Source organism: Geotrypetes seraphini, chromosome 7 (assembly GCF_902459505.1).
Source record: "Geotrypetes seraphini chromosome 7, aGeoSer1.1, whole genome shotgun sequence".
NCBI classification, from domain to species: Eukaryota; Metazoa; Chordata; class Amphibia; order Gymnophiona; family Dermophiidae; genus Geotrypetes; species Geotrypetes seraphini.
In genome coordinates this window covers 103,976,877-103,989,136 of record NC_047090.1, presented here as the reverse complement: position 1 = coordinate 103,989,136, position 12,260 = coordinate 103,976,877, and the positions used below count along the sequence as shown (strand labels likewise).

General features: G+C 42.0%; 1 protein-coding gene across 1 annotated transcript in view; it reads left to right on the top strand.

Moving 5' to 3' along the window:
- Positions 1 to 11,689, top strand: part of CRIP1 (cysteine rich protein 1) — a 42,839-nt gene extending 31,150 nt beyond the window's left edge. Inside the window, exons 2-5 of the mRNA XM_033952259.1 lie at positions 3,671 to 3,765; positions 8,942 to 8,999; positions 10,179 to 10,226; positions 11,336 to 11,689. Of these exons, the coding sequence (XP_033808150.1) occupies positions 3,671 to 3,765; positions 8,942 to 8,999; positions 10,179 to 10,219 (194 nt within the window). The 3' untranslated portion in view covers positions 10,220 to 10,226; positions 11,336 to 11,689. The remainder of the gene's footprint in view (positions 1 to 3,670; positions 3,766 to 8,941; positions 9,000 to 10,178; positions 10,227 to 11,335) is intronic.
- Positions 11,690 to 12,260: the final 571 nt, after the last annotated feature.

The window sequence follows — 12,260 nt, the reverse complement described above, 5'->3', positions numbered from 1 at the left end:
TGTTCTTCAGAATATCCACCAAATCCAAGGTCTTCTTGTGCCATAATGTTAATAAATTCACTAATAGCACAATCAAATTTTCATAAGGGTCCTTAATCAAGACTATTTCAGATATGGTAGAGTGATTCTTCCACCATTCAAATACCCTTATAGTTTTCCTATTTTTCCATACAGTTTTAAAGGATCCTCAGCGGCACCACTTGGAACTCAATTATATTTCATTGTACCAAGCTTTACGTGTCAACTCTTCATCGGGTCCACAAAATTCTAGTATTTTTATTTAATATTTTTCACTTCTGCATATTTATCACAGTTTGAAATTCAGATATTTTATATTTTTATAAGCTATCACTTAGCTTTTAGATGTGGTCTCCGGCTAGGGGAATGTCATACCGACATGTTTCGCCTAAATAGCTTTATCAAGGAATTCTCCCCTATAAAAAACAGCAAAAGTTACATTAAACACTGTCCATAATCGCTATCACAATGACCCCCATATTTTATACAGAATCATTCCGATAGCATTCTTCTTACCCAGTATTAAGCCGACAGCCCTTATGACCACTCTGTCTTTAGAGATGGCGGCGGCGTCTTTAGCTAGCTTTTTATATCTACAGGTCCCGGGATCACTGTACTACGTGGCAACTACGTCACGAGGTGTCAGCGTCACAGGGCCCGGCGCCGGGCCCTGTGACGCTGACACCTCGTGACGTAGTTGCCACGTAGTACAGTGATCCCGGGACCTGTAGATATAAAAAGCTAGCTAAAGACGCCGCCGCCATCTCTAAAGACAGAGTGGTCATAAGGGCTGTCGGCTTAATACTGGGTAAGAAGAATGCTATCGGAATGATTCTGTATAAAATATGGGGGTCATTGTGATAGCGATTATGGACAGTGTTTAATGTAACTTTTGCTGTTTTTTATAGGGGAGAATTCCTTGATAAAGCTATTTAGGCGAAACATGTCGGTATGACATTCCCCTAGCCGGAGACCACATCTAAAAGCTAAGTGATAGCTTATAAAAATATAAAATATCTGAATTTCAAACTGTGATAAATATGCAGAAGTGAAAAATATTAAATAAAAATACTAGAATTTTGTGGACCCGATGAAGAGTTGACACGTAAAGCTTGGTACAATGAAATATAATTGAGTTCCAAGTGGTGCCGCTGAGGATCCTTTAAAACTGTATGGAAAAATAGGAAAACTATAAGGGTATTTGAATGGTGGAAGAATCACTCTACCATATCTGAAATAGTCATTATATTCCTATAGGCATTTTTAGCTGTTAGCGTGCAGTAATGTGCTTAACGCCCTTTCATGAATTGCGCCCTCAGTTGCATTTTAATTTTGATATAATTCTCTCTTCAGGAACCTTTCTGTTGTTGAAATAGGGGCCAACTTCAGGCTTTGCTGAGACCCTGTATGTTCCCCCGTGTACATCAAATCACAATGATCCCTTAGCAAAGCAAATGTCTTGCTTAGAGCAAAATGCGTTAAGTCCCTAGATACAACATACAAATAATTTTTCACATCATCCTAGCTGCCATTGTAAAGACCTTATTTCTGATCTTAATTTGATCAAGTGACAATATTCTCATTGCAAAAACATAGATCCTTTAAACCAGTGGTCTCAAACTCGCGGCCCGGGGACCACATGCGGCCCGCCAGATACTATTTTGAAGCCCTCGGTATGTTTATCATAATCACAAAAGTAAAATAAATCAGTTTCTTGATCATATGTCTCTTTAGCTATAAATGACAATATTATTATTAAGACTTAGCCAAAAGGAAAGATTTATCAACTATAAAGAGTTTTACCTCATGCAAAATTGTCATTTCTTTAATAAGACATTAACTATTTTTTTCTGAGGCCCTCCAAGGATCTACAAATCCAAAATGTGGCCCTGCAAAGGGTTTCAGTTTGAGACCACTGCTTTAAACTATGAAGAATGTGCCATGCTCATATTTTCTTTACATTTCCAGATAGATTTCCCCACAAGAACACCATTTATCATGCCCCTTCTATAAAGGCCATGTTTTCCAACAATATCTCGTCAATGAGCAGCACAAACTTTGTATAAAAGATTGTGCCTAACAAAGTATTCTGTAAATTGTGTGCATAAGTGGCAGCCCAGCTCAAGCCCTCCCATGCTCCACCCATGCAAATGCTCCCTTTGCATTCATACACTATCCCTTGAATTCAATAAATGATGCTTTGATTTGCATATGCAAATTTGAGCGCTTGCCCAATTTGTGCGCACAACTTGGTTGAATTACAAAGTCAATTAGCACTGATAACTGGGTTCTTAAAAAAGCAATTAATAGCATTAATTGATTTTCATTTAAATGTATGTGTATAATTTAGGAAAACCAAAAACAAGAACGAAACTGCAGATTGGAATGTACAAGGACAGGAATCTTTATTTAAAACATACCAAACAAATTTGTAACCTTAAAATTTACATGGGGTATCAAAAAAGGGGGTTGCGGAGATAGGAAGGTCATGGGCGGATCGGGGGCGTTTCTCAAAGTTATGTGCTTAATGACAGAATATGGGGCATCCGCGCCGAACTTCAGGTGTGAGGTTTTGCACCACATTTTCATCAATGCAAATGGCCACGCCTAAAGTTGGGTGCGATTCCAAGATGTAAGCGCTATTCTGTAAATGGCACCTAAATTTAGGCATCGCTTATAGAATAGCACTTAGGTGTGGTTTTTTTCAGTGCCTATTTTATGTATAGAATTCAACCCTATACCACTTATGTACATTGTTACAGAATAATGCCTATGGGCCTTTGCAGGAAAGCACTTGCATGAGGTTAAAGCAGTGAGGTGGGCAACATTCCAGAACAATGGTGGGCCTCAAAATAGTACCTGGCGGGCCACATGTGGCCCCCGGGCTGCAAGTTTGAGACCACTGGTCTAAGGTATAAATCTTCCTTTTGAAAGGGTAACTTGGCTTTTGGTCCTGAGACTGGTCCTGAGTGAAGGGGCTCAAAGAGTGTGAGAGTGAGGGAGCTTTCCAATGAATAAGCTCCTAAACTGTAATGATTACTACAGATAGGCAGACTGGATGAGCCATTTGGCCTTTATGTGCCATCATGTTTCTGTGTAGGATGAGGAGTCCTATATTGGGCAACAGCAACATAGTGGAGCCACACACTGCCCAGGAGAAGGCAATGGCTAATCACTCCTGTACTCTGCCATGAAACATCACAGGTTAGAATTCTCACTGTACATGTTGCCATGGCCAACTCAGTGGCATGATCCAGCCATCATATGTAGAAATGTCAGCATTTATGTATGAAAGTTGCAAAATCACCACTCTTACGTGTAAGTGTTGATATCTCTAAGAAAACTTTGTTGGGTCTGTGTCATTCATTTTCTCAATATGCATATTTGTTAAATGGCTGCTTCTACTACGTGAGCCAGCAAATACATTTGCACTCCTGCAAAAATTTTAGTAAAGGCAAATCCTTTTCCAAAATATCACTGAAACTGAATGCATGAAGTCTCAGACCCGATCTCTACACAAATGGGGCTTATAATATGTGTACTGTGAAAATCGTTTGGGAATGAAAAAGTTATACAAAATCGACTTTGCAATTCACTGATCCCATTAAACTTTAAGCATTGTTCATTGTTTTCCTGTCTTGAATCTTGACAGCTGAAAGGGTCACCTCCCTGGGTAAAGACTGGCACAGACCATGCTTGAAATGTGAGAAATGCGGCAAGACACTGACATCTGGCAGCCATGCAGAGGTAAAGTTTCAGTCCCTCATTGTTTTTTTGTTGTTTTTTTTCTGGAATTTGTCTAGGGCGAGCAAGACAATACCAATTCTAGACCAGTGATTGTTTTGTTTGCCTTCAGCTGACAAAATCTACCACTGATGTTATATCCTTAAAAATATATATAGGGTTCAATTCTACACAGTGCTCAAAATTTAGGTGCCAAAATGAGAAAATGGAGCACAAATTCTTTAATGGAATCTTGGTGCTCATGCATACAGTACAAGATGTACTTCAGTGCATTAGGAGGAGAATGTGGTGCAGTGGTTAAAACTTCAGCCTCAGTACTCTGAGGTTGTGGGTTCAAACCCAGGCTGGACCCTGAGCAAGTCACTTAATCCCCCCCCCCCCCAATTGCCCCAAGTTTGTAAGGCTGCCATGATAGGCAGGGAAAAATGCTTTAGTACCTGAATAAATTAATGTAAACTGTTTTGAGCGCCCTTGGGAGAACAGTATAGAAAATTGAATAAATAAACATAGAAATAGACGGCCCACGGCCCATCTAGTCTGCCCACCTTAATGTCCCTCCCCTACCTTTGCCCTGTGAATAGATCCCATGTGCCGATCCCATTTGGCCTTAAAATCAGGCACGCTGCTGGCCTCAATCACCTGTAGTGGAAGACTATTCCAGCGATCAACCACTCTTTCAGTGAAAAAGAATTTCCAGGTGTCACCTCGTAGTTTCCCGCCCCTGATTTTCAACGGATGCCCTCTTGTTGTCGTGGGACCCTTGAAAAAGAAGATATCTTCCTCCGCCTCGATGCGGCCCGTAAGATACTTGAACGTCTCGATCATGTCCCCCCTCTCTCTTCGCTCCTCGAGCGAGTATAGCTGTAATTTGTCAAGCCGTTTTTCGTATGGTAGATCCTTGAGTCCCGAGACCATCCGGGTGGCCATTCTTTGCACCGACTCCAGTCTCAGCACATCCTTGCGATAATGCAGCCTCCAGAATTGCACACAGTATTCCAGGTGGGTTCTCACCATGGATCTATACAATGGCATAATGACTTCAGGCTTACGACTGACGAAACCCCTTCGTATGCAGCCCATGATTTGTCTTGCCTTGGACGAAGCCTGCTCCACTTGATTGGCAGACTTCATGTCCTCACTGACGATTACAATGCACTGACGATGCAAGTATTCTCTAACCTCTATGCATAAGTGTTTGGGATACCCATGACCCTCCCCTTGCACTTATGCACTATCCCCCCGATTCTATAAAGGACACTCAAATATCTGCCCAGATGTGCATGTGCAACCTAATTAATGAGTCTATTATTAATAATTGGATGTTAACAATTAATTACTGTTCTTAATTGTCACCAGTTAGAGGTTGTCTAAATCCTATAGTGCACAATCCAAACGTGGATGTTCTCAAGAGATAGAATTCCAGGGATCCGCCCCCAATTTGTGTGCCAAGATTTACACTAGGTTTCAGATGGCATAAGTCCTCACACACAGTTGCTCAGGCCATCAGGTTTTCAGATATCCACAATGAATATGCATGAGATACATTTGCATACAATGGAGGCAGTGCATGCACATCTGTCTCATGCATATTCATTATGGATATCCTGAAAACTTGACCTTCTGGGTGTGCCCCAAGGACTTAGTTGAGAACTCCTACTTTATAAAATAGCGCTGAGCGTTGATTAGGTGCCAGGAATATTCACCTATTTTCAGTGCAATTTACTGAATGTGACATATGTGTTCATATTATAGAATACTGATGAGGACGCCTAGTGCTCACGTGCATGACTATTACATTCACATGCATAAGCACCAACATGCTATAATCTTAGCGCTCAAATGGCACTTAATTAGAGCACCAAGTCATGAATCTGTTCTTTTTGTTCTCAAATGGTTGGATATGCTGCAGCTCAGGGCCACTCAAAGGGCAGACCGAGGTCCACAATCTGGACCGTGGAACCTTGCTATGTGGACAGCCAGAAGGAATTTCTGGTAAGGGCTGCTTAAAGTTAGGCGCTGGCAGGCATCTAGATTGTGCCTGCCAGTGTCTAACTTAATTGTTTTAAAGTGGCACAATAATTGATCGTACCATTAAAAGCTGATTAAAAAACAATTTTTAAAAACACCTAGGTGTCTTCCAGGACTGGCAGTTGACACCTGGGTGCCTACTGATGCTTAAGTGATGCTACATACCTAAGTAGGCGTATTTAGGAGTGGAGTTGGCCTTAGGTAACACTAAGCATCACTAGCTGCAATTTTACGATGAACATAAACGCTGCAAATGTAGGCCTTTAAACCCTGGCCTACGTTAACAGTTGCCAGTAGCCGTGATTCTCTAAGTGATGCGTGGATGTGATTCACATGCGCATACACCATTTTTCTAGATGCCTGACATTTCCGGCGCAACTTATAGAATCAACCTCCCCCCCCCCCTAAGAGTGCAGCGTTCCAGCTCCCCTCTCCCCCTGAGGATTCTCTACACTCCATAGTGGGTTGCAACAGAGAGGGTGCTGAAAGCTTCCTCTCTCTGGCCATTGGAGCCTTTTCTCTGTCATACCTGCCCACAGGAAGTTGCATCAGGGAGCCAAGTGTGGAAGAGACGAGGCTTCACTAGCCAGAGAGGGGCAGCTTTTAACACTCTCTCTGCAACAAACCACTGCAGAGTGTGGAGGATCCTCAAGGTGAGGTCATCTGCGGCGATATTGGACCTTGGCATGAGAAGAGGGAGCTGCAGTGCTTTATCGCAGCTAGTGTTAGACATTCAGAGGGGCAGAGTAAAGGTTGAGGAGTGGTCCTAAAGCCTGTATGCAGTGGGAGGGGGGGGGGGCAAGAAGAGAGAAATGTTGGATCCAGGCTCAGGAGAGATATATGCTGAACTGGCCAGGGAAAGGGGGGGGGGGAGCAGTGAAAAGACAGAAAGACCGGGCCAGAGGAGAGAGGGGTGTAGATGCTGGAATGAAGTGGCATAAGGGGCTAGTATTAGATATTTAAGAATCCAGGGCAGAAGATGGGGAGAGGGCCTTAAAGCTTCTCTGCAATAGGGAGACAAGAAGGGAGCGATGCCTGATTCAGGCTCAGGGAGATACTGTACTGGCCGGGGGGAGGAGAAAGGGGTCAGATGATGTACCTGGGGGAGGATGGAGAAAATATAGAGAGAGATAAAACTAGGGAGAGAGGGCTACAACAGAGAGATGCATGGAGAGAAAGATGATAGACAACAGATGGGGGGAGTACAGGAGGAGGAAGAAAGAGAGAGAAGCTGGACATGGGAGAAGGTCAGGGACACAGAAAAGCCATTGGACCAGGAGGGAATAAAGGGACAGGGTCACAGAGAAGCAATACTGGACTCAAGAGGAGGGTTAGGAACACAAAGGGGAGATGCTGAACAAGGTGGAAAGGGATACACAGTAAAGATGAATGCTGAGCACAGGAAAAGAAGAAATGTCAAAAAAGCTCTGAAGAGAGTTAGGACAAAATCAGAGAAAAGCAGAAAAGAGACATTTAAGACCAATACAAGACTCAGACAACAAAGATAGGAAAAAAGTAATTTACTGGTTTATTATTGTGTGAAATTAGGGAAATGTGCATCCTTCCACAGCCAAAATTTCTGGATCTCAGCTCAAATTGAGTAGCCCTGGTGTAACAATTGCTTTTATTCCATTCTGTAAAAATGAAACAATTAATAAAAATGTAAAATAAAAAAGAATTAGATGGAGTTTTCTTCTGAATACCAAGGGGAATATAGATGTTATATTGTTTAAAAAATATGTGGTTTTGAACCACAGACCAGACAATTTGCAAGCTGAAGCGAGTTAAATTAAAACAAATTTGATTATTAAAATACTTCCCCCTGTGTTTCTGTTGGAAAATTTGATTGTGAATCTGCCCAGAGTCTTTACAGAAGACTTTTTTTTTAAATTTAGTACAACCTGTAATTTATTCAGAATGTGTTTTCAATATACAGCTCGGAAAATTGAACCTTGCATCCAAAAATAATATCTTTCATCCAGGTTCCCTGGCATGTTTTTTGCCAAAGCACTTATAATTTCAAAATATATTGTACACATTTCAAACTCATTATTAAGCTAGCTCGGAATTCACTCCTTACCTGTTACACCTGTCTAGGGGTCCTCAAATATACAAAATTATATTGAAAATAAGTTAATGGCATAGTAAGAGGAACAAGGGGCCGACTGACCCGGGCGCTGTCATCGCTGGGAGTACCAGTGCCTCTCCTCCCCGCATACCTCTTTAAATGTTCGCCGGCTCGAGCATCATCTTGTACTTGCTGCTTGCGCCGACGTCAGTTTCCTTATGATGCCACTTCCTAGTTAGGGGACCAGGACGTGATGTCAGAAAGGAACTGATGCCGGTGCAAGCAGTAGGCGCAGGAAGATACTGCTTGCACTGACAAACATTTCAAGAGGTACGTGGGGTGAGGGGATTCAAATGTTGGGGAAGAGTTGGAAGGGTGCCCAAGCAGTGGGGAAAAGTGGGGTAGGGGTGCCCAAGAAGCGAGAAAGAGAATTGGGGGGGGGGGGGGCTCACAAGGTGGCAATGTCAGGTGTCATGGTGTAGCGAGGGAGGCACCAACCTCCCTCACTACACCATTGGATTAAAGTATAAAAAATGGGGTACATACATCCTTCAGAAGCTCAGATAGATGTCTAACAATAATGCTTTAATGTTTTGATGAGTACAAATAAACAAGTTAAAGCATAATATGGGGGTTTAATATTTTCCATTACCTAACCTTGTAATTAAACTCTTGTTATTTGTTGCCAGAGAATGTGATAAAAGCAAGTAGCTTGGCAGGGTTTTTAAAAAGTTTGGATAATTTCCTAAGAGAAAAATCCATAAGTCATTGTTAAGATAGACTTGGGAAAATCTACTGCTAATTCCTAGTGCAAGCAGCATATAATCTGTTTTACTACTCGTTTGGGATCTTGCTAGGTACTTGTGACCTGGATCGGCCACTGTTGGAAATGGGATACTGGGCTTGATAGACCTTTGGTCTGTCCCAGTACGACAGCGCTTATGTTCTGAAAATTAATCTCTTCAATCAAATTTGACATTTCTCCAGTCCTCACTCCTTCATTGTAATTTTAGTATTTTAGCCATGAAATCTCACAAAATGTTGTACACTGCCCCCGAGTAAAATGTTCTGTTCTCATTGCAGCATGAAGGGAAACCTTATTGTAATCATCCATGCTACAATGCAATGTTCGGACCCAAAGGTAAGTTTTCATTTGTATGCAAATCTTCCTAGCTTTAGAAAATGACTAATTAATAGAATCACAGAAGGGTAGAATCTGCCTTTGGGTGTTTTACCTTGGGATTCAGTTTGTGATTCGTTGATCTATTTCTACTCATGACAACACAGTGTGCCATGGCAAGATTCTGGGTGTGCCGCAAGAGATAGATATCCGCCACTGCTGGCACCAGTGCTGCCACCTCTCCTCCTCTCTGCCCTCCAGCATACTGGAATTTTAGGGCTTCCAGATGGAGGGACTTCCAAAACCTGGCAGTTTTTTTTTTACAGATTTTGGAAGGCCTCCCGAGCTAAGGGCCGTGTCTGGAGGGCCTCTGAGCATGCGCAGATGTCGACATGATGATGACATGCACATGTTTGTGACATCATCAGTCGATGTCTGTGCTTGCATGGAAGCCTTCTAGATGCATTCCTGAGTTTAGTGTTCTGCGGCTGAAAAAGGTTTGCGAGACACCAAGATAGATAAATGGCTTCAAACTGAATCTGTCAAATGAGTTGGTGAGCACAAGTCTGAAATTTCAGTGGATTTAGTCCAGTGAACCTTTTTGAAGCAATTTTTTTCCATTTGCTTCAGATATTTAGGAAATATTAAGTAGATCCCTCCAAATTGATGGATTTGCCTTGGAGTTTCTTTGATTCTGGATCTCTTTTTTAAAACATTTTTGGGGGAATTTTCTTCAACCCAATGGAGGGGCATAAGCAGAGATGAGAGGAAAGATACTGAGAGGCTGCAGAATGAATGCCCTTGTAAGTTAGTAAAAGGAGTCTAAATTGTACACAGAAATAGATATGGAACCAATGAAGTGACTTGAGGAGAGAGGTTATGCCACTGTAGTGATGCTGGTGGGATATGAGTCATGCAACAGAATTGTTAACAGACCGAAGGAGAGAGAGCTGGTTAAGTGGAGACCTGAAAGAAGCAAATTGCATTAATCGAAGCAGTAGGTGCTTAAATCTTTGGCCAGTGCTTAAATGTGGTCCTAAATCTTCTGGATCCCCAGTTTTATGTCTTCTCTCTCATGCTGGGCTGAATGAAAACTTCTTGAACTTCTCCTGAACATGATATGTAATACATAGTTAATATTATTGTTTTAGTTTGATGTCTCCCCTTATGTTAAAAAGTATGCCTCTTGCTATTTTTCAGGATTTGGTCGTGGTGGTACTGAAAGTCACACCTTCAAATAAAATAGAGGTAATTTTATCTCTTCCTTTTTGGTGCATTTCTTGCTGTGTGCCCTACTGCCCTTTGTTTAAATCAGCAATTGTTTAAATCAGCAATTTTCTGGTTAGGCAAGCCATAAATAATTTGGGGCCCAATATTTAACTTTGGCTGTCACCGGATAAATAAAATCCCAGACACCATAATTACAATAAAATTGGATATTTCAGAACCAATATTTTGACATCCACCAAACAGAAATGAACAAATATCTGGGTTTCCTATCACATTAACCCCCCCCCCTTAAAATTACACTGCTTTGCCCTTTCCTTTCGCTAAAGTTCTTCTGAAAGCACATCTCTTCGAAAAAGCTTTTTCTGTCCGACTAGATCCCCAATCAGTTCTTAGGCGTATGGGGACAGACTTAGAGATCTCAATCTGTATACTTTGGAGGAAAGGTGGGAGAGGGGAGATATAGTAGAGCCGTTTAAATACTTGCTTAATATAAATATGCATGAGTCGAGTCTTTTTCATTTGAAAGGAAACTGCAATGAGAGGGCATAGGATGAAGTTAAGAGGTGATAAGCTCTGGAGTAATCGGAGGAAATACTTTTTTACAGAAAGGGTGGTAGATGCATAGAACAGTCTCCCAGAAGAGGTGGTGGAGACAGAGACTGTGTCTAAATTCAAAAGGGCCTGGTATAGGCACATGGGATCTCTCGGAGAGAGAAAGAGATAATGGTTACTGCAGATGGGCAGACTTGATGGGCCAATAGGCCTTTATCTGCCATCATGTTTCTGTTTCCAGGGATCTGCTAGCTCTGCTTTCTCTTTCTCCCAATTTTTTCCCTGCTCCCTTGTTTTTATTTTTCTTCTTTTACTTTTACATTTTGTGTCCTTTTATGTTTCTAATTGTTTTATTGAATGTGTACTACTTTGTTTTGTTATCATTCTGGCAATTAATCAAGTTTTAATAAATCAAATCAAATCTGGTAACTTTCTTGATGGGCATGATAGCAAACGCCAAATAAATGTGGAAATCTGTGGGTAATTAGCTAGTAGAGAACTTGTGAGTATATAAATGAATCACTTCTTTTGCTTCTCTAATGGCTCACGTTCCCATTTTTCTTTCTTCTCTGTAGGTTTCTGATAGCAGCATCCAATGAGAAAACTTTCGATCTTGGACAAAAACACCCCTGTTTTCAATCTACCTAGTAGTCGACTAGCTATATTTGTTTTGTAACAAGAAATTGTGATTGTTTCTAAATAAATTGCTATGTAACAGGCAATCAAATGAAGATTCAGTGCTCCACACGCAACTGGGACCCATATCTGTCTCATTTTCTTGTAAATGGCTAAAAGTCTTTATTTTGAAATGAGGTAGTGTTTCCAGTCAAAATATACCCTTTTGTAAGCGACAGATTTAACTTAAACAGATATACCTGTTGTTTCTTTTATTTCCTTAAAAGTCTAATAAAGATTTAGTTGGGAAGGATCATGCTCCGTATTTAGTGCAATTAATATTCACAGAGATTTATCAATGAAGCCATTGTCGTACAATGAAGCCCATGAACGATCTGAGCAAATGAATGTGATTGTCTGTATGCCTACTCAATCAGGTGCTGACTGATGGAAGCTGTGACCTTCATTGCATATAGCCAGTGGCGTACCAAGGAGGAGTGGGGGTGGGGGGCGGTCCGCTCCGGGTGCACGCCCTAGGGGGTGTGCACAGCCGACCAGGTCCGTGTCCTCCTGCCCTACTGTGCAATCACTGCCTGGCTGGCCCGGAACCTCCTCTCCAACGTCAGAATTGACGATGGAAAGAAGACTTCTTGTTGGCGATTAGCAGCAGCAGCGGGGAGGTAAGACTGCAGCGGCGTGGACTGGGGGAAAAGAAGGAGGGAGGCCTTTTTTTCTGCTGCAGGGAGGGAAGGATGTAGGCAGGCTTTAGTACGGCAGGGAGGGAGGGAGGCAGGCAGGCAGGCTGGCTTTGGGGATGGACAAAATCTGGAAGGCAGTGGGGGACATAAGGAGGCACTGGGAGCAATATGGACACAAGACGGAGGC